The following is a 23,266-nucleotide window of genomic DNA, read 5'->3' as shown; positions in this document are numbered from 1 at the left end:
AAGGAGCCCGCTGAGAAGCACACAGCATCACACTTTCTCTGTGGAGGAAAGAGGGAGAGAGAGAGAAAAAGAAGAGGATAAAGTAGGAAGGGGACAACAGAGGGAACAAGTAAATGGCTCGTGAAGCCAGATGGATAGAGGGATGGAGGAGGAAGAAGAGACCGGAAGTTGAGGACAGTGGCAGACAACAGGACGGAGAATGAGAGGAGGCGAAAGTGAGAGCCAGTAAGAACACAAGGAATAGGAAAGGAGAGGAAAGATAGAAAGATAGACTCCTCCCATCATCCTTTGCTCCTGTACCTTCACCTTCCCTCACTTCTTATCTATCCCTCCTTTCTCTCTATCCTCTTGCATCGCTCTGTTTCATTGCTTTCCCCTGTTTTTTATTTTTATTTTTTATCTCTTTTATCTCCTTCCCTATTCTTTCTTGATTCTTCACCGCGACCAATCTTTCATTTCTCCTTATTTTTTTCCATCCACACTCATACATACAGTATGGCTGGGTTCAAAATGGCAATGTTCCATTTTGAATCCAGTTCCAGGTCAGGTTGGACTAATGAAAAATATATAAATTACTCTTTTTTATGAGCAATTTAGAAAACATTAGGGCTATGTCAACAGAATACTCACTTCTAGCCAGTGGGTCATTCCATGCCAACTCAGTCCCACTCCCAGTTCATGTCATGGAATTTCTTAAGAAGAAATCATGTTGATTGGATTGAAAATTGTCCTGTTGTTAGTTTTCACTTACTTTCAACCACATTTTGGTTCTGTGTAGTATTAATGTACAGTAGTTCTATCACATCTAGAGGTTACCTGGTCCTGAATAAAAAAAATGAGTCCTCCAGATCTTGTAAAATATAGCTTTGGAGCAGAAAACTCTTTGGGTTATTTTGACTGTAGAATTTCACAGGAAGGATTATTTTTATTTCCTTGAAACTTTTGTATGTGTTGATATTCATTGTATATATATATATAGATAGATAGATAGATAGATAGATGTATTTTTTAATTTGGGTGAGTTGTTGAAATCAGAAATCTCAGAGACTTTGACTTTTGAAATTGTGAAATCTGTGTATTGAGCTTAGGAACTAAGATTAATATTTTGTCCTGACACATAGAACAGGATGACATCACCTACTGTATATGCAACAAACCAACCCAATGAAAAACAGGCTCGATACGTATCAGACAGATCAAAATCTCTGACGTCAATACTGTACAAATATCTACTGATGACATAAAACCACTGAATGTAACATTAAGTGTGAAAATAAGCTAATTTTTAAAAATGATAAATGAAGGAGTACTATAAAATCTATAAATCTTTGATTTTTTTTACATATCCAATGAATATCAACACTTTCACATGCTAACGTTTCAAGTAAATAACATCATATTATTATTATTATTATAATTATTATAATTATATAATGTTAAAATAATCTACAGTCGAAATAACCCACAAAGTGGGTTTTTCAGCTCTGAAGCTATATTTAACTAAATCTGTGACAGCCCATTTTTTATGGAGGACCAAGTAACTTCTGTATGTGATAGAACTACATTAGTACTACACAGAGCCAAGATTTGGTTACAAGAAAGTGAAAACTAGTGGAGATAAACATGAAAATGACAGATTCTTCATTCTGGTAAAAAAAATAAAAAATACTTCCTGTTATCAATTCGATTACTGTAACCATTCAGTAACAACTATTTAAATAAATTAATGTTGCCAAGTTTCCTTAGGGTCTCTTCGATGGTCAGGACACATTTCAACCCAATCCAGTGAAATATGAGTGATTGCTGATGTTTAGAATACACAGAGAATCACAAAATGCTTAAAATGTAGCTCAGAGTGCCAAAATTAAAAAAATCCTTAACTTAAAAAGTATTTGCAGTACACTTATAGGATTTTGCAAGGTCTCATGAATTAAGTGGAAGTTTCAACAAGAATCTTTTCGAGAAAATCCATAATGTGAACTGGGAAAAGTTCTGGATTTTGAGTCAGTTGGCATGGAGTGACCCCAATGCTAACGGCTGGTTTTGTAAATTCAGGTGTAGTTAATTACTGTTAATTCCATAACATACAAAGTGAAACATGCTTTCTTGTTAATGTGTCCTCTGCTAGCCGGTGTCTGTCTCTGTAACATCTGTTACAACACTGTGTATGGTCTACAGCCATGCTAGTGGCTCTGTGAGGCTGCATGTGGTCTCACAATTACAACAACATGCTGATATTTAGCAGGTATAATGTTTACATTGTCCACCATTCTAATTGAGCTTGTTGGCATGTTCACATTTGTTAATCAGCACTAATTACAATATAGAGCTAAAGGTGATGGGAATGTTAGTTTTGTTATTGAGTCTTATGGTCTCACTCATCGCTGTTTCACTCTGAGGTGCTCAGTTGTCTATTTTTCCATCATATGCAATTTTCAGCCATCTTCTCAAGTCTCCTCGAGGTCTAACCTTCTGCCCTCATATCTGCCACCTCTGTCTTCCACTACAGTCTCATGGTAGCACTAGACTTAAACTCAAGAACATCACCAAAGTCATTAAGAACTTGAATGGCCCTCAGTAGAGCACATACCTTCACCAAGGCCCAACAGCCCCATTTAATTCAATCAAGCCTGATCCAATATCAAACTGGTGGTTTAGAATTGAGAGTGATTCAGGGCTACCAACTGTGATATTGGATTAGGCTTGACTGAATTACAGGGGACTGTTGGATCTTGATGGAGGTATGCACTCTACTCTCTCTAAGTGCTGTTCTAGTTCGAGCATGTAACTTGTGAAAAAGAAGTTGAAATGTGACTTGTCAGGTAGTGATTTATACGTTTTTTTGCAAATGGTAAAAGCTAAATAGATTCAGTAACATTTGAAAGGAACAAGATCAATTAACGATTGCAATTAATACAATTACTCAATGGGCTTCTTTATGTTTCCATCTGTTTACTGGGGTTAAGGTCTTGTAAATAATATTTTTTTGTTTATCAAAACAGGACAGCTTGCTTTAAAGTGACAAGGTTTGATACATGAGCATTAGTGTGTCTGTACTGAATAAATTCCCTGCTAGGGTCAGACTCCAGACACACAGACAGACTGTTAAGTACTCAGATAATCAGGCGGTCAGACAGTCAGACAGCCGGGTAGCACCTCAGGGTGGTGGAGGTGATTGTTATAGTGGTTGTGTTGGGGTGGGGGTGGTAATCCACGGGCCATGAAGCAGCGCCAGCCTGGCATCGCCATGACGACCGAGGGACTGGAACAGGCACCGTCCCACTACTTCTGCCAGAGAGTGGAGCATGTGGAGGAGGTGGCTGCTGTGTGTGTGTCCATCTAAATGCAGAGCCCATCAAATGATCGGGGAAGTGAGGGGCAGGGGTGGACAAGAGTGCACAGATGAAGACACAGAGGGAGGGGGGGAGTTTAGGGAAGAGGGTAGATAGAGGAGGGAAAGGCAGTATAAAGCAGTTGGTGGTAAAGAAGATTGCAAGAGGAGTGGAGGGATAGATAGAGAGCATGGAGGGAGAAGGTTAGGAAAGACGGACGAATGGAAGGAAGCAGAGAAGGATAGACAGGAGGTGAAAGGAAGGAGGGAAGAGGGGAGCAGACAGTGCAGGGGGGGGGACACGGAGCCTCCAGCTGGAGCCCCTCTGTGCTGCAGGAACACACCCCGAGGCTCACAAACAAACACACGTGTGCAAGCAAGCAGTCCAAGGCAAGTGAGAGCACACACCGGTGCTCACAGACCCACAGTGGACACATGCACTCACACATTCAGACAGAGATATCCTTACACACACGCAGGCACACACACACACACACACACACACACACACACACACACACACACACACACACACACACACAGTCATCACCTCATGTGCCCATTACACCAGCCAGGGCCAGCCGGTGAAAATGAATAAAAATCATCTCTTCCCTAATCTCCATCCCTCCCTTTCTCTGTCCGCTCTCTCCATCCATCACCACCTCTTCCTTCTTTCCGACATATCTCCTTTGTCTCCTGCCCTCCATGTGTTCTCTTACTTTTCCCCTCCCTCACTTCTTCGTTCCATTCTTCTTTTCCATCTTCATCTTCCTCCCGGTCTACCTCAGGCAGCGCTCTGCAGTGGCCTGAGCAATAAACTCATGGGACCCGACTATCACAGCAAACCAATTACCCAGCACTGGGGGCACACACACACATACACACATACAAACTCAAACACTGCCCACGGGAATGAGTGTCACTAAAAAACACACACACACACACACACACACACACACATGCGTGCACACATTCAGAAAAGAAGCAGCAAGTTCACAAGGAGTTGAGGTAGAGAAATAGAAAGCGATGCAAGTCGAAGCTAAATAAAGAAGCTGATAAATGATTCATTTCAACGATTCAATGATGCACAGATGAAGCTGAAAAGAGAACAGTAGGAGAGTGTTGTCACGATACCAACATTTTAACTTTAGCACCGAGTCATGGCCAGAACCTGCTACGGAGCCAAGGGCGAAAATTAGTCGTCAACCCCCACTCCTCCTCCTCATTCCCTAATGTGTATAGTTCTTCTATGGTGGAATACTGACTAGCTTCAAATTTGCCAAGCTGGTATTTGACTGAACAGAAATTGATTTACAAATATGCCAAATATAAACACAAAACTGAAAAAGCCTTAAAACCTTCTGATACACTGAAACCCTTTTCCACTGTTAAGGTGCTTAACCCTCCCCAACATATCTGGACACGTGGTATGGAAGAATAGGATGAACATGTGTTACTACTGTAATAATGACCTCATCACTACCCAAAAGGAAGCACCAAGCATAGTTCAGCTGGGAGTGGGGAGTGACCATAACAGCTTTCTGACCTTGACTATGCCATTTATGTGTATGCATGCGACAGACACAAGTTGACTGACTGAAAGAGCTCACGTGTTTTGCTACATTTTCTCACAATAAATGCAACGTCTGAATGCATACATGCCAACTTGGATCCTCTATGTAAGTGACGACGGATCAGAATGATCCATTTTGATATTTCCCTATGTTAAAGCACATCTGTCAGTGTGGCTGTCACCGGTGCGTGTGCAATAGCCATTAAATGATTCAGATCAAATGGTGCAGTGCTACAGGAGACAATCGGTATGTGTTGGAGTGTAAAGCATTTTTTAGGAGTTGGTTGTTGTCACCTGTAGTAAATGTCCTCTGCACACACCAAGGAAAAAAACATCCCTTTTTCTAAGCAACAGCATGCCTGAACTCCAGACAGAAATGTCAAGTCTTTGGTAGCAGGGTAAGCCATCATTGGAAACTATCAAGAAAAAATAATAAATGTTTCCGAGCTTTCTGTAATTACAACATACTTCTATAATGGTGTTATTCAAACTCTTAGAAATTGTTGCACTTGGTGCTAAATTGAAACATAAGGTCAAGATTTTGTGTAAAACTGATCATAAGAACGTGTTAATTTCACAGGAGCTGGTGACAATAAATATCACATGACAATGAAACCTCAGCAAAGTAGTTTTTCAATACCTGAACTACGTGTTCGCTCTTCTGTACAGTGCAGATGTAGGGGTTACTCACCAGGGGGAGCCGTAGATCCTGAAGCCCCGCACTGTGACCTCAGAGTCCTGCAGGTAGATGCAGTTGGTGAGCAGCGATTGGACGTTCTCATAATTCTCTGGCTTTAGTTTTGAGGCAGATGGAAAGTAGTAGAAGTCCTGCTTGATCAGGTCAGCCATAAACTCCTGGTCAAAGGTCAACTCGTGGTTTCCGGCAATCACTATCTTGATGTCGTAGGGCAGGGTACCTGGCACAGGATGAGAGGGGGAAGTGAGAAGTTGAGAGGAGTTAGGAAGGAAAGGTAAGGGGGGAAGAGGAGAGGAGGCAACATTTGATGAAGAAAGACAGATAAAGAGTAACAAAGCAAGAAAATGGGGTGGCAGAAAGATAAATGACATGGATAGAGAAGGTATAGAGGAAGAGACAAGAGGAGTGGTGTAAATTAGGAGAACGGAGGTGGAAGTATAGGCAAGAGAAGAGACAAGGATGGAAGATGAAGGCCGCGTCCAGGAGGAAATAGAAAATTGAGGGAGACATAAGGACATGCTTAGGGGAGACGGAGAGATAGGAGATGTAGTGGAGGGGGTGAGAAAAAGGAAATGAAAGAAAGAGGGGTGGCAGACGGAGTGGGGAGGGACAAGAAGGAGAAGGAAAATTGAGGACGACATGAAACCCATTCCAGACAGCTTGGCATTCACACGCCACAAGGCTTTCTCATTGTTTTCCCCTCCATTTCTAGCAAATCTGTACATCTGTCTTAGCTTCCCTTCATCAGTCAAGGTCTCAACCCAGTGCACTGCTGTCTTCTGTTTATGGAAGCATAGCTGAACGTATCCGTCAGGGAATCTTTATCTGGAGGAATGATGAGGAGGGAAAGCAGAAAGAATGATCATTGTGAAGTTTATGACGCAGAATATTAAACATTTACCGACTATGGCAACCGCTGCTGCATCTTTCCTCCTTCTCTCTCTCTCTCATCATCCTCCTTTAATCAAACACCCACTCCTTCACATCACCCCCCATTTTCGTCTCCGTCTCAATGGCTTTAATTGGCTATTCAGAGCCCGGCACAGCAGGGCGCGTGATCGATCCGCGCCCATCAAACCCAGCGGCGGCCGGCCCCTCTCAAATCTACATGATGTTTTCAAAGCTTTGCTGAGGAACATCTGGGGGTCTGCTTTGTCAGGTAGAGTGGCTGACGGAGAGTTCAATCACCGAGGCTTTTTTCATTACTGCCAGGACGGCGCGACGTGCAGCTGGGCACATCGGTTTGTGTGTCTGCATGTGTGTTTGTGACTTTCCCTCGTGTGTGCGAGTTTGCATGCATCTGTGCATGAACGTGTCATGTTGGTGAAAAGGAGTAATTAAACTGAGCTTTAGAAGAGGCTGACAGCCCGGCGACGGCTCTGTCATAACAGCCAATCACAGCCCAGTGACAGAAAGAGAGAAAGAGTGGGGGGATAGAAGGAGGGAGAGGAAGGACAGAGCGAGAGAAATACTTTAGGAAGCCCAAAAATCCTTGAGTGTGAAGGAGGAATAATAACAAGATGAAAGCAGCTGTCAAAGAGTGCCCAGCTCTGCAGTTTGGGCCGGGGCCGCCCCTCTCCCCAACACAGCTCCTATTTGTTTGGCAGAAGGGCTTGTGTTTAGCTGTCAAGCACACACCAAAAAAGCCCCGTAAATGAGGGGCTGCACCTCCACAAAGGCACACGTACACACGCCACCGCACAATCAAAAGATGCTTTAGATTCCTTTTCGTGGGACTTTGGCATCTGAAGAAGTGTTCACTCAGTCATCCAAGGTTGAAGGAATATTTCACTCCAAAATAAAATGCAATCATTATTCCGATCTCACGCAAAGACTTGAAGATAATAGAGCGGTCTTCTTACAGCTCCAAAAATGAATTCAATTCCTGTATATCATCTGGGTGTCTAATGTGGTACCATCAATGTATTTCATAGATGAAAGACTGCATTGTCCAATATTTACCTCCAGGGTTCGAGTAACGTGGGAGTCAATGGGAGCTGAGCTCCCATAAGGTAGGGTTTGAGCTCCGTTGGAAGTAGTAAAATCCTACATCTGTGGGTGTCACTAATACATTACCAACAACCATTATTTTAATCACAAATAATGCATTTTTCAATGTCATTAGTATTTTTTACATTAACGATATAAATAGGTAAAAAGAAACAAGGAACTATGTACCATATTCTCTATATGTGTCTCTCTCTTCTCTCTGGGGTGTGTGCTGTCATACCTTTTCTTATTTAAATGAGATAACTGTTGTTGTGATCTACTTGACCATTGTTGCAAGAAGTAGGCTGCTGTGTGTGTGTGTGTGTGTGTGTGTGTGTGTGTGTGTGTGTGTGTCTGTGTGTGCGTGCGTGTGTTTGTGTGTGTGTGTGTGTGTGTGTGTGTGTGTGTGTGTGTGTGTGTGTGTGTGCGTGCGTGCGTGCGTGCGTGTGTGTGTGTGTAGGAAATTCATGGACATGAACCAGGTAATAAAGTGAAGTCACTAGAGACGGCAATATCCCAGACTCCCTTACGAATTGCATGTTTTTAAGAGTTGTTGCATCATTAGGAGAAACTTGACAAACTTTGTGAAACAGTTATAGTAAATTTCAAATCATTGGTGCCTTATTCTAAATTCAGCATTAAATACAATGCGTTAAGTGTCAGTTTGTCGCAGTTTGTTGCAGTTCATGTGTTTAAAGTACATCTTGTCTGCTTCCATGTATAACGTTTGTTTTACCTCCCAGCAGCTACAGTAAACACACTGTTTCAAATTTCACCACTTACACCAATAACATATTGACAGCAAACCTGAAATTTTACAAATCCAGTAAACAGTAACTAATATAGGCTACTTCTAAAAGGAAGTGGAGAAAGACACTAGGAATGCATTTTGCATTAGGAGAAACTATAGACTTTGTTTACAAGACATTCTTAACTATTTTGGCCTACTTCTTCATTTGGCAAATGTTATACATGAAAATGTTTCTTTCTTTGTGTAAAAAATTATAACCCGTTTATTAATATCCGTTTTTCCTAGTAATGTAGGTCTCAGTCTCAGTCTCAGTCTCTCTCTCTCTCTCTCTCTCACTCTCTCTGTCTCTCAGGACGGAGCTGTTCGGCTATCCCTGCCCTAACGTTAGTTAGGTTTACGGTTAGTTATTTTAGAGACCCCGACAAAGCTCAGAATAAAACTTCAATCCTGTTTACCTCTCTCTAGATTTCTCACAATTATTGAGAAATGTCATAGGTGAGGTAACAAAGAAATCGTCACGTTAACATAACATTTGGACCCACAGTGTAGTTTGGCTTTCAACTCTACTTGAAAAATCCTTAACCAATGTTCAGCTTTTGTGCAGCTCCTAACACACTGGACTGGTAATTTCAGCAACTGAGTTGGATTCATTATGATTCAGATTTTATTTTCTGTGCCCTCAATTTAAATGCTTATGTTTGCTCAAAATATGCTCCTTGCTTTGTCTAATATTTCAATAAGCCTGTGGGAAGAATGGGTCCATTCTTGATTAAAACCTCTTTTTCACTATCAATTTTTTTTTCCAACTGTTAAATTCCAATGCTTTTTGCAATACACAGATTTGATTGGCTAAGAGGCACCACGTGAGATGATTTACAACAAATGCAATTGGTCTGTGAGTTTCCATGTCGAAAAGTGGGATGGAAAGGGGTCAGATTAACAAGGTGGTTGCGATGTGCCCCAGTAGCTCAATTGGAAGAGCGTCCATCCCATGTGTCCACGCCACAGCAGCCCAGGGTCCGAGTCCCGAATGTGGCCTTTTGTTGCATGACATCGCCCCTCAAACAAAGCCTTCCTCCAAAACATATAAAAAATGAATAAAAAGAAAAACAAGCGTGATGCATTCTGGTTGTTTTGTTAACAAGGGGAATGGTGTCCCCAGGGACAGATTAAATGGGAAAAATTATACTCGGCACACTGCATATTCTGCCCCCCCCCCCCTCACACACATTTGATATTTGGTCAACAAATTAAATGAATCACCTGCATGATTATTAATATGCTCATTAATTCAGTTTAGTTTAGGCATAGATTTTAGCTCATCTAGTTATAATTTGATATCATGACACTATTGGTTATGTCATGTATTTATAGGTATATCGTGTATGTTTTTAAATATGAATTCATACATTAACATTGAAATAAAAGAGAAAAGAAAAAGAAAACAATGAGTTGACCTCTGCTCCTTTGCTCCATGGTCAAAATATGTTGCATTTGCAAATACTGCCTCACAAACTGCTACAAATAGATCATACAGCACATATTTTCTCTGCAGCCTTAATGACGACTGTGATAGCTTCTGGACAAAGAGCTTGCCAGGAACAGAGCCAAGTAGCAGCATCTACCTGGAGACTTGTTTAGCTTGTTGTTTCAGTCTTTAAGGACTGGAGCAGCCTGAGTGTGAAGTGATAGATGAAAACTGGACTGACCACAGAGGGTATATTAAAAATGAATGAAGTAAGGTCAAGGAAAAGCTAATGTTAATGTGTGTGTACAATACTCCTTTTGTAGTAGATATGTGGTCCAACAGCACAAAGACATTAAAAATGTGTTGATTCAAAGAGAATCTTCCAAAGTCACTACAGTTCAAAGACAATGAAACAATGAAAGCTGCTTTGGATGAGATCATCACCTGAACACCTAAAATGCAACCATCAAAAATACGTAACAGAAACAGATAAACTGCACGTCTGTGCATGAGAGCCTGAGGAAAGAAAGACGGCGAGGCAACAAGGCAACGACAGCGACATAACAAGGCGCTCATAAATTTTCAACAAATAAACACTATCTGTGCCCCCTCAGAAATTCTGCAACATGAGCAGTTTTTCACCAATGAAGTTTGACGGCACACTGAACTGAGAGAAATAAATCACAGGGAGGAATATAAAACTCCACCAGCTGGACACAAATACCCCACCATCCTCCTACACACACACACACACACACACACCTACAGACACACACGCATGCACACACACACACACACACCCGTGCACTCTTACTTAGCAAAATTAAATTTCAATTTCATGGATGAATTTTTCAAAAGTTTCCCCAAGAAAAAAAGCTGCTGAATGACAATAGGAGAATACCAACTAGCTGAACTCTATATAGTTGAATCTGACTAAAAGCAGCCAGTGTGTGTAACTGTTTATTGTTGGAATTCTCATCCAAAGCTGCTGTTAATATTAAAGTAATAATTCCAAAAAAATAAGAAAGTCAACAATACAGTCCCTTATTGTGCATGTCCACAAAGAACAAATCAATCACAACAAGACAATTTCTGCAACGAATGAGAATGATTGTGCTGCTTCTGTGACAAAAGAGAGAGAAGAAAAGGGGAGCGGATGTGGGTGGAAGTGTGGAGTGTGTGTGGAGTGTGCTGGGGGGGGGGGGGCATCTAAACATTTGGGACACGCGGGCCACTCTTTGTTGCCCCACCATCTTTTGTCTTTCAATTCAAAAGACTGCTTTTGAGCAACAAATAGTTTTAATTTGTCTGCGAGGGAATCATCTGTGGCGCAGGGCAGACATCCACGTTTTCTGCCGCATCCAAAAAACATAATAAAAAAAGAAGAAGAAAAAAAAACAAAGTGAACAAGAGGGAGTGCAGAGACTTAAGGAAAACATAGGACAGCGCAGGCTGAAAGCGAGGCTGTGTTCGGGAGTGGAAACATCTGGACTCGGTTGTTCCTTCTGTCCCGTCATCCCTTTAGTCCTCTCTGGTTCTGGTTCAATTCCTTCTCTCTCTCAGTGTCTTTGCTCTTTTGTCAAGCGCCTGCCCCCCTCTAGTCATTCACATCCCAGATCTGCTTTCTGTATGTCACCACAAAAATCTCCATCCTCCAATGAGCTCCACAAGGTGGCTTGTGTGAGTGTAAATGTGTGTAGAAGAGCCACATGCACCCTGCAGGTATGCACATGGTCCTAGAGGTCTGTACATAGCCATAATCTATCTATCTTGTGTATCTTGTTGTGTGCAGGCACATGATTGTTTGTGTGTCTATACATAACACTGGCTACAGTATCTGTGTGTGTGGACTCCCCCCGCCACAGGAAATCTTCCGGAGTTCGGCCACCATTGTTCCGACACTGCGATGGGTGGTCTGCTCTTTGAAGAGGAAAATCCCTGTTCTGCCCAAAGCTCTGGCATGTTCAGGGGGATTACTGCCCATTGTGTGTGCATGTGTGTGTGTGCGCGACCTGATATATGTGTGTCTGCGTGCATGCCGAAACAAAAAAAGCCATAAATGTCCTCCCTGCCAAGACAAAGTTAATTCCTAAGTGTGTGTATGTGTGTGTGCTTCGATACAAAAAACTAGTAGCCAAAACGTCTTGCCAAATAACTTAGTACCAAAGTGTGTGTGTGTGTCTAGAACGTCATTGAGTGTGTGTGCACTTGCAGAAAACAGGGGCCAAATTTTTCCTGCCAAAATCCAAAATGCTTAAATTAATACCAGTATGTGTGTGTCAGTATGAGTGAATGCATGCGTACAGTATAAGAAACAGAAGCCAAAACGTTGTGCTAAAATTAAATTAAGGGGAAAGTCCAGTTTATTACAACTTTCATTTAATTTTTCTGGCAAAAAGAGCCTTTTTTGCATTTGTATTTAAATGGATAATAAAGAGTCACAATTTCATCAAATGACGGTATCAAATCACGCCTGGCGCTCAGTTTCACTGACACAGTTGTGTGTGAGGTAACATCATTGAGTGGACATAGAGAATGTTTTTCAGCTGCTTTGAATTTTTAAAAAAAAATGTATGCAGGCTAATTGTCATCATCTTTAAGGTGTCTAATATTGAAATGTGTCAACAACAGTCAGACAAGACAAAGTCATGCCATTTCAGGAATGACCGTGGATGAGAGCATGATCCCATACCATGGCTGACATGGATGTCAGCACATCATAAACAGTAAACCAATCTGTTTTGGTTACCAGCTAAGGAGCCTGGCCTCATCCAGTGGTTACATGTATCACATGGAGCCATATGTTGGTTCTCACACTCTCTTCTAGTGTTGTTCTTGGTCTTGCAGAGCAAGCTCAGGTGCATCAAGGTTGCAAGTTCTTCAATGACAATCTGTTCGCTTTGCTTGCACTCCATGACAAATATACAATATGGGGGATCTGGAACAATGAGGCGAAAATCCTCTGTTTAATGTTCCATTCAAGCCACAGAAGAATTCAGTGAAGGTACCCCAGTGACCCTCTGAGGTTCTGACCCAAGGAGAAGTTGCTCGTCCATTGGCAAACTGCTTTTAGGTGCATTACCGCTACCTTCTGGATCAGGAAAGTGAAGTTCACAACTTCACATCACACAAATGGGCCATTAAATGACACACCCACGCAGAAAACACCTGATTCTGTCTGAATGAGGCTTTAAGGTGCGGATTGGTATTGCGAGGTGGCCAGGCGGGGCTTATTGTTGAGCATGTTAACTTCAGAAGATATCTCTGCAACACAACACATAGAGACTTAACGTAACGTCAAAAGTTGTTTCTTTACATTCCTTTCTAACTAAGTACAATTTAAAAGGAGCGACTTTACATGAAACAATGTTAATTTAAACAATTCAAAAATGAACTAAAATTCTTGCCTATAGCGCCTTTTAAATTAAATGTATTTGTTTACTCTCCACGACCGCCAAAGTTAAAATACTGGCTGAACTGTCTTTGTGAACAGCCATCATAGTTTACAGACCAACTTCTTGGTTCGCCTTTGACCTACCATACACAAACATTTTTTTCCTGGCAATTATAGAGTTTTACACTATTTGAGATGCACTTGTGGTTTAGATAATTGGAAACTGTTGTTGTTTCTTGCCATGTCTGACTTTGTTGTGGAAGGACAGCCAGAACCCAGAAAATAAGAACCAAGTGATAAACAAGAATAAATTGTTAATTCCAAACTCTGTGTCTGTGCCTGGGCTTATTGCAAGCACACATGCCTGCGTGTGTTTGTGTGTATACACCCCGCAGCTTATGCATGTCTTCTTTACGTATAGAACATAGTGAGATTATAGCCACACAGTGCAGCTTTAGCCGGCCTTTATCTGTGCATGCTTAAACAGAAATGCAGTAATTCAAAGGGAAGCTTCAAAAGCAACAGCACTGATGTTAAAAGACAGACAAGCTAAAGACTCAGCTCGGATCAGCTGTAATTCCTTTACAGCATGTGTGTGTGTGTGTGTGTGCGTGTGTGTACACTAGTCAGAGACGAAGAGGGAAGACTGGATGTGAGAGAAGAAAGTAATATGTCACATGAAAGAGAGGTGAGTAAAAGAGAGACATGCAACAAGGTAGAGATGGATGATGGAGGAATAGAAGCAGCAAGGCCTCCGCCTTCTCACCTCAGCTTAAACTTAATACTCACTCGTTTCATTTAGCTCACCACCCACACACTGCTGTGTCTCATCATACACACACACACACACACACACACACACACACACCATCATACAAGCAGACGCAAAACAAAGACAGCCAGCAATTATGAGACGGCGTACACAAACACCACCTACTGAGCAACGCATCCAAAACACATATTTTATCTGAGTACAGCAGCACCTCCTAACACTTCACAATGTCCTCACTGAACATAATGCGTTACACACACACACATGCACACACAGAAGCAGTGACAAAGACAGATACAGCACATCATCAAGCGGCCTCGTAGGTGGTCTCTCTCTTCTCTTTCTCCCTCCTACACTCCATTTCTGTCTCTTTCATCCTGTCTGCTCCACTTCCACGTTCAGTGTGACGACGTCGCCTTCAGGATAAAGTGGTTGAAGATTAAGCTGCAACTTTCAGAACGAGTGACGTGGGCTTCTGATGAATTAAACGACTGGCCACTCGCCATCTGTCCCCTGTCTGTTTCAAAACGTGATTTCTATCGACGCCACATTTAGCTGATGTTGAGCTAAACAGCCGTATCCTGCAGTATGTACATTAACGTTTTTGGCAGAGCCACTTTATCACATAGAAATCCAGTGGGAACTGTTTGGAAACCAGCTCCAAGTTGATGTGTTCAAGAGTATTCCAACATCCAGGGCTTTCTTTTTCTTTTCTCTGTTTTGTTGTAGCAGATTTCACTGCTCCAGGCCCATTGGAGGGTGTAGACACTCTTATGCCTCTTCTCATATACATGAAGTCACAAGTTGGGAACTTCACCAAGAACTCTCAGAGTGTCCTTGGACACACTGACATGGAAAAGTATTCATTATGGTACATGATGACAATGTCACTTTGACAAAATGTGGCAGACGATCGAGTGTTCAGTGTGGATTATCAATCTCAATCAAATCCAAATCTCTGATAGTCTGTTTTCATAACTGAAACTGGAACAGGCTGCATGGACAGTTTTACTGTAATCTCAAACAAACTTTAAATAACCTAAATGCTAGTGACTATAAACAGTAACTTAACAGAATCTTGCTTTTGGTAATACAATGGTGGCAACAAATTTGCTCAACCATTTATGGCAGACAGAACCGTGTTACTGCCTGAAAATACTGACTGAGTTCAGGTAAATGCGATCAAATAATAAAACACTTAAATCTGCTACTTGCTACTCTGCGCTGCTACTCGGCTTTTTATTTGGATCTGCATCAAATTGTACTCACTCATACATACCGACCACCTAAATACACCTGATGTTTTTCATCAGGAACCATGCACTATTCCCTGAGAAAATTAACAAGACATGTTGAAAAGCAGCGCATCAGTGCAATGTTAAAGAAAGTGAGAAAATATTCCAGGATCCGTCCCTTTATTGGGATCCACACTAAAAGTTAATGGGGTCTCTTCTGGGCCGAGACCCATCCTCCATCTGAGTTTTTTGAAAATCCGCTCATTATTTTTACGTAATCCTGCTGACAAACAAACCAACTTACCAAACAACAAACAAACAAATGGACACAGGTGAAACCATGAAGTCCTTGGCGGAGGTAATCAGATTTAAAGATGTAATTTCTAAAATACGGCCAGAATTAAAAAAAATCGCTAAAAATAAAGAGGACAGCATATCACCAGATTCAAGGGTAACTGCAGCTCTTTTTTGGCAACACTTGGCTGTAGCTCGCTACGTTAGCTAATTAGCTCATGGCTCAGTTAACCATGGAGACAGTAGCCCTGGAGTTTGTTTGGACTAAATCCTTGGATCACAGGGGGAGTCACTGTATTCAAAGGGGCTCAGCTCTACCAGGTTTAGCTGCCTGAGTGTGAACACGGCTGGACACAGAGCTGGAACTGAACACAGCCTCAGCCTCAAATACAAATAGAGCAAGTTTGAAGACAAGGGATACAGTACAGAGGTGATTTACAGCCACTCTGACCAGGACTATGACTTTGGGGATAAGGAGCCAGATTATTTTCACATTTTACTTGGGGAAATGAGGATTTATTTCAACCAAACCTGAGAAACCTCTTTCACACTCTGTTTTTATAACATTTTAAACTTTATTTCTGACCATAGCTGACAAATTGCCCCTTTAAAACACAACCCCTGTGCACCCAGTGGCTCACTTGGTAGAGCGTGCCCAGTGTACAGAGGCTGTGTAGTCACTACAGCAGCCCAGGGTTCAAATCCGCCCCTCTGTGCCCCCCTTTCATCCCCTCGCTTCCTCATCCCGTTTCCTGCCATCTCTCGAAGCTGTCCTATCTAATAAAGCCATGAAAAGGCTAAAAGAATGATCATTTATATTTGGCTGCACCAGTGTTGCTGTGTTGCTTCACCTGTGGATATCGTGAGCAGCTGAGTGACCGAGGTTGCAGACTGTTGCAGCACTGGTGAATGAACAAGCGTCTGATGCCTACATCTGTACAGAGTCTGACTGATTCACATCTGACTGCTATTTACTTGTTTAAGAGCTATTTCTAAAGAAATGGGTTGATGCAGATTTAGCAACAGTTCTCGTACAGCACATTGCATGCACTGATGCTGACCAAGACAATAAATCTGAGACAGAGAAAGAGAAGAGGGAAATTGGTGGGTATCCACAGGCTTCACTCTCAATGTGTTCTGAACTTGGAGGAAAAAAACAGAAAATAACTTCTTTTAAATAAAAAGTGAAGATGTTTCCTATAACAATTTTCTCATCTCGTTGCATCTGTTTTTTCTCCCTCATGTACACACACACACACGCACACACACACGCAAAGAACGCAGTCTTTCAAGTGTGCGAATAGAAGACACAAAAGCAGTGAGGGACAGATGGGAAACGGTTTGCTTAAATTTACAGTCACTTGAAATTCTGTGGAGTTTCCCAATGTTAAAAACCATAAAGGAGTGTCAAACTTCCTCGTTAGGCTCTCCTCCAGCAGCACTCACTGCTGGGTAAACATAAGAGAAAGGGGTGAAGAAAAAAGATAGCAAGGAATGAAAGTGGAGAGAGGAAGGGAATGAGAATGAAGAGAATTAGGCTTCGGGGAGTAACGATAAACGAGAGAAGAGGAGAGAGGGATGAAGGAGGAGAGTGGCAAGAGAAGGAATACAGGGAGTAGGGAAAGATGATGGAAGGAGTGAAGCAAGTAAGCAAAGGAGAAGAGAAGAAGAGTGTGCCAGAAAAAGACAGCAGTCATGAAAGTTTAATGCCCTCGCTGTTACTAAGCTAAAGGGAGCAAGCTGGGAGGAGAATGAGAGAAGTTGAAGAGGTGAAGAGGAGGTCCAAAGGGGAGGTGAGGGGTAACACCTGACAGGGGATGGAGATGAAGGGGCAGAAATCACACATACTGTACACACAGACATGACTGTAGAGGCAGGTGCAGAGCCAGAGACACACTCTCCCTCTCCCGGGCAAAGAAAAAACCCACACTCGCATTTAAAGTGCCTACACGGCAATCGCATCATGGTCGTCCCTCATCTATTATTCAGCAGTAAAGGGGAACAGAGTAGAGCAGGCGCTAAATAAAGAGTTGTAGCAGCTAAAGGCTGTAGACTTCGCAAGTCAGAGAGGGAACTGCCTGTGGTCATTTTCTTTATTAGGAGGACACTGAGACAAAACCTCAATACCGAAATGGAAGATGGGGTTTCTTCAGTTTCAACAATCTCTCCTGTCCTCAGGGAGGGTTATTATGCATTTTTACCTTCCAAATGCACTTGAAGCTGCAATAATTATTATTTTTTCATATTGACAAAGGAGCAAATGAATTTAATGTGAAAGGTATTGCATTGAGAATTAACGCCTATCTATGCTGTTCTCCTCCAGTTTGACAAAGCTTTTTAGCTTCTTTGGCTTATTATTTTGGTTTTGTGTCCCAACATCCTGCACTCATAAAACCTTTTACCACAGGCAGCTGCTGTTTTGAGCAAGAATAATGTGATAAACCCACTGTACATTACCTGCCCTGAACCAAATAGCTAACAAAGTTAGGAACTAGCTGGTGAGCACTAGCAGTTTAAGAGCCAGATATTACTCAGTGGTCTGTGGACAATAGAAGAGCTACAAGCAGAGTGAATATTGGACTAACATTCATCAGATGGTCAGAAACACATCCCCAAATAAATGCTAATGTTGCTCTTTAAGTGCTGGATGTGTAAATTTAGCTGTTTAGGTGCTAAATTTGGCTGTTAACTATACAAACCAACCACAAGCAAAACTACACATAAGTTACACAGTATACAGCCGCTATGCCCGACCCAAACTGTTAACTTAAAAGCTTACATAAAAGACAATCACAGCAGAGCACACAGTAGGATGTCTCCCCCCGTCTGTCCAGCCCATCCATTTTAGCATCAACCAATCATCTGCCCAAGTGGTTGCCAGTTTGTTGTCGCTAATGTTGCTAATGCAAGCTAGCTAAAAATGATTTGTCTATATGAAAATGTTTTCAATCTGACCTTTAACCAAGTGGATGCTGTTGTTTCTCCATATGTGCTGTATGTGTAAATAGGCAACTGTTTGCTAAAACATTATCCATGATAATACAGTAGCTTTTTTGTGGCTACAGCTCTAACATACAAAATGGATGTTGAACAGTTTTTACTGGTTATGAAACAGTCTCAATTTAACTCAGTTTTACTCATGTCTCTACATGACCCACCTAAGCAAAGGAGACCAGCAATGAGATTGGCTATGTTATAAGATTGGCCTGCCACCGGGTCAGGTTTCACAAATTAAAACTATTTTTCATGGTGGAAGGCTGAAGATGAAATGAGGAGTCTCACAACTAGGGTTTCAATCTGTTCCGTTTGTCCCGTATTTCCAAGTTGCCTTGAACGCAGCATCATCCCACCCGCATTCAGCCTCTTACAGCTAGTACCTGCCTACTCATAGCGGTTGTTGGTTTGGTTGGTTAGTTTTAGGCATGAGTAATAAGAGGGCTGCCTCCGATACTCCACCCTGTGCACCACTCGAAACGAAAACAGATGCGGAAATACAGACGTGAGTGGGAAGATTCAAAATGCTTGGCTTTCTCAGGACCAACAAAAACCAAACAGCTGTCTTAGTAAGTCCCTGAGGTGGGCTGCCCTCAGGAGGACTGGCCTCAATACTAGGTTATGTGTTGCATAAACACAGATTGATATAATTGATTTAATATACGATTAAATATGAATCAATATAAATGTATCGCCCTTGATGTGAAGAAAATACACAATTATTGTATGTTACTAACTAATGCTTTATCAATCTGGAAAATTGCATCATTCAGCACTGAAGAATTAGCAGTATAAAATGTTATAAACATATCTAATAACAATAGTGTTGTAGGCTACTTAATGTATTTTTCCTCAGATAAATGTAGATAGGCTATTTCCTGTGTGGTTTTACTTTTTGGATCGTAACGACTTTTCAGACAGGCAAATGACAATAATTTTAGCCAAATCTGTGTTCACACTATGGCCTGGGCAATATATCATCAATACAACATCAATATATCGTTAATCGTTAAAAGCGACAAAGACAGGAAAAGGAAAGGAAAGAATAATTAAAAAATTCTATGAAAAATATATACTGTTGATTGTAATATGGCAGGTTTTTCCTCACTCGAATTGAGGGTCTAAGGACAAAGGAAGTCATTCACTGTACAGATTGTAAAGCCCACTGAGGCCATGTGATTGTGATGTTGGGTTCCTCATATTGGAGTTATTAATCCAACATCGCCCCAAATAGATACATAAGCCTACCTCAGCCCTTAACAGCCCGCAACAGCGACAGAAGAAAAGTATTAAAAACACTTTTAGCAAATGCACATGCTAGCCAAATCAAATTCTTTCCGACACGAGGTGGCGGTGCTCATACCACTATTGTCCACAGGGGCCACTACAATCAACAAAACATGAAAGTTCCTTGTAGCTGCTTTAAATTTGATGTGATTATTGCAGTCCCCCTCTACTCAAAACAGCTCAATTTCCAATCTCCAATCTAAGATGAGCATGTACAAGCAAGGGGTTTTGTGATATCACAACTTGATCCTTAGGTTGAGTATGTTCCAGCACTAGTGTTGAACCATTACCATCATCCATCCAGCCACAAGTACGCAGGTACACATATTTATTTATTTATTGGTGAAGTCATAATTGTCAGGAAAATACAGATCAACAGCAGATGAGTAGATTGGACTGCAGGAGTATTTTGAAAAGTTTATGTAAACATTTTGGTTACCATTGGAAACCATTGTTACTGTTAAAACCTTCTGCTTCAAGAAACAAGTAGGATGATGTTTTTACCTTGATTCACCTCATGAGTGGAGTTCATAAAAGAGCGGAAATGCCCTGAATATCCATTTAATATTTCATGCATTCTGTGGAGGGAAATGGTTCTCACACATTAAGAGAAAAAGAAATCTGCAAATAGGCTGTTGGTTGATCATCGATCTGTATTTTCCAATAGTGAGCTTCGGTATTTTATGGTCTGTGTGTCTGTGGTGGCAGTAAAGCAGCCTATGAACTGAAGTCAGACAGAGGGGGAGACAGAAGGAAAGAGTGAGAGAACAAAGCCTTTAAGAATTAAAGCTGCTCCTCTCTTGACCCAGAGTTGACTCCCAAGCACAACGAGATCCATATTTAAACACAACATTCACTGCAGTATATTCCCGTTCCGCTTCGCCAGCTCACGCAATCACAAGGCATGAATAAAGACGCCACTCAAGTCTACAGCGATCAGGGCAGCGCACACAAACAAACACGCAAACACTCAGAGAAGCATTGGCTCGGCTTACGAAATCCACGTGGATGCTCATTGGCGTGTGCGCTCCCAGCCGCTAGTGTGTGCCGAAAGCCTGATCAAAGAGGCCATTATTGGAGACAATTGGACTGAAGTGCTGCTGCTCATGAGCTCGAGGTCTGCCTCTCGCCCTTGCTAACCCTTTTTTTTTCTCCTCCCTTCCTCTCTCTGAATCTCTCTCCTCTGTCTCTCCTCTCACCTGTCCCGCGCAATCAGCTCTCTGCACTCTGCACGAACGACGGCTTTTCAACACAGTCCTTACAGTCCTTTTTCCATCAGAGCTCTTCATGCGGCACAATATGCTCCTCAGAAAATTTCATACACACACACACACACGCACACACACACACACACACACACACACTGGCATTGGCAGTGAATAAAAAGGTAAATTAGGATATTTAAACAGCTACTAACTTTCAACTTTTAATTATTTTTCCTGCTTCAGCTCTTTAATTATACTTAACATTTTTGCTGACCAAGGTTCTGTGCTGTTCATAATTTGGCAGGTCAGTGTTACATTATCATTGCATTGTAATACAGTTAAAGGGGTTCAGTGGAACTTTAGTTTATGTTAGCAGACTCCGTATCTTTACTAACATTAGCTACTGTTGCTCTCTGTTCATGGAGCAGGCAAAAGCATTTAGACAAGGCACTCGAGAACGGGCATAAAGTCACATCTTTTGGACTGTCGCTGAAAATCCTTCATAAAGAAATCCACAGTCCAGCAGCATCAAACAACTTAAACAAATCATCCACAGTCTTGTATAGGCAACCAAGAGAGACGGGAAAGGTCACATTAAAATCTGCTCACATATGGCCAATAAAATTGTAACTTGATTGTTATAAAGAGCTCTTTTAAGGGCAGATTCAGTGTGTTGGTTACACAACTAAGCACTTAAACAGTTATTTCACGTTAACTTTAATAAGATAGTCATACTATCGATTGATTCTAATAGCCAGTCTATAAGTGTTAAACACAACAGCAGTTTTTGCTATTTTTCAAGAGAATATCTGTAGAACAAGGAACAATCTGTAAAAAATCACTGACACACTCCACACCCCTACAGTACAAGGCAACATCACATTTACTCAATTATGGGCAACACTCCTATCACAACATATAAAAACCGAAATCACCTTTTGGTGAAGTGGAGAGCTCAGTTTCCAAATATTTACGTTTCTTGTGAGGCGGTGACCTCTAGTGGCTGTACTAATTATTAGATCAGCAAAGGAGGTAGGCAAGCGACATAGTATAAAGAGCGACATAGGGAGTCCACATAGGGAGGAGGTCAGGGACAGATGGTTGGGTCAAACAAGACTTTAACCCAGGAGACCATTGTCATGTCCAGTGTGAAAACGAAAGTCGACAGTGAGATATTTAAACTTATTAATGTAGTTATTTGAAGCCACACAAAGGCTGTTATCCTAAACCCTTGTGTTGTTGTACAGCTCATTTCAGTTTGATCTGAGTTTCGACGAGCCATCTGTCTATCACCGTTGATCACGAGCTGTAGTTACCACAACACAAGCTATGCTGCTCAAAACAATTAAGGGAACACTTTTACTCGCACATCAGATCTTGATGAACAAATTATTCAAGTTGAAAATCTTTACTTATGTACATTGTATAATTTGTTGAGAACAAAATTAAAAAAAGTTGGTGGAAACCAAAATCATCAACCCACTGGGGGCTGGATTCAAAATCACACCAAAAAAAACGAAATCACAGGCTGATTCCAAAGCCTGTATGCACTCCTGACAACACCTGGGCATGCTCCTGATGGGTCGGCAGATGGTGTCCTGGGGGATCTCCTCCCAGACCTGGATCAGGGCATCAGTGAGCTCCTGGACAGTCTGTGCCAGTATGTGCTGGCATCGAATGCACCAATCCATAACGTCTCATAGGTGCTCAATTAGATTTAGGTCAGGGGAAGGAGAGGGCCAGTCAATGTCATCAATGCTTTCATCATCCAGGAACTGCCTATACACTCTGGCCACAAGCTGCAAGGTGCTGGGCTGTGAGCACAGGTCCCACTAGAGGACGTCGAGCCCTCATGCCACCCTCATGGAGTCTGTTTCTGACAGTTAGGTTGAAAATATGCACTGCCAGAGGTAATTTTGTAGTGCTCTGGCAATGCTCCTCCTGTTCCTCCTCTAACAAAGGAGCAGATGCCGGTCCTGCTGCTGGCTTGATGCCTTCTACGGCCCTGTCCTGCTCTCCTCATGTAACGGCCAGTCTTCTGGTATCCCCTCCATGCTCTTGAGACTGTGCTGGGAGACACAGCAAACTTTCTTGCAACGGCACATATGGATGTGCCATCCTGGAGGAGCTGGACTGCCTGTGCAACCTGATTGGGCTGCAGGTACCGCCTCATGCTACCATTAGTGACAGTGATACTAGCAGATCCCAAAACTAGAGAAGAATCAGTAAGGAAGGATAAGGAGAGAGCAATTGTCATGCAAAAACATTCCCTTTTG

The 23,266-nt window shown here is 41.9% G+C and overlaps 1 protein-coding gene across 1 annotated transcript in view; it reads right to left on the bottom strand.

Annotated features, from left to right (window-relative positions):
• mpped1 (metallophosphoesterase domain containing 1) overlaps positions 1-23,266 on the bottom strand; it is a 103,017-nt gene that overhangs the window by 60,414 nt on the left and 19,337 nt on the right. The window contains exon 4 of the mRNA XM_084346294.1: positions 5,596-5,821. Coding sequence (XP_084202420.1) covers positions 5,596-5,821 — 226 coding nt within the window. The remainder of the gene's footprint in view (positions 1-5,595; positions 5,822-23,266) is intronic.

This window comes from Pagrus pagrus (genome assembly GCF_965226575.1).
Source record: "Pagrus pagrus genome assembly, chromosome: 23".
Taxonomy (NCBI): domain Eukaryota; kingdom Metazoa; phylum Chordata; class Actinopteri; order Spariformes; family Sparidae; genus Pagrus; species Pagrus pagrus.
The sequence above is the reverse complement of the archived record's forward strand: the minus strand, read 5'-3'. Positions and strand labels throughout refer to the sequence as shown.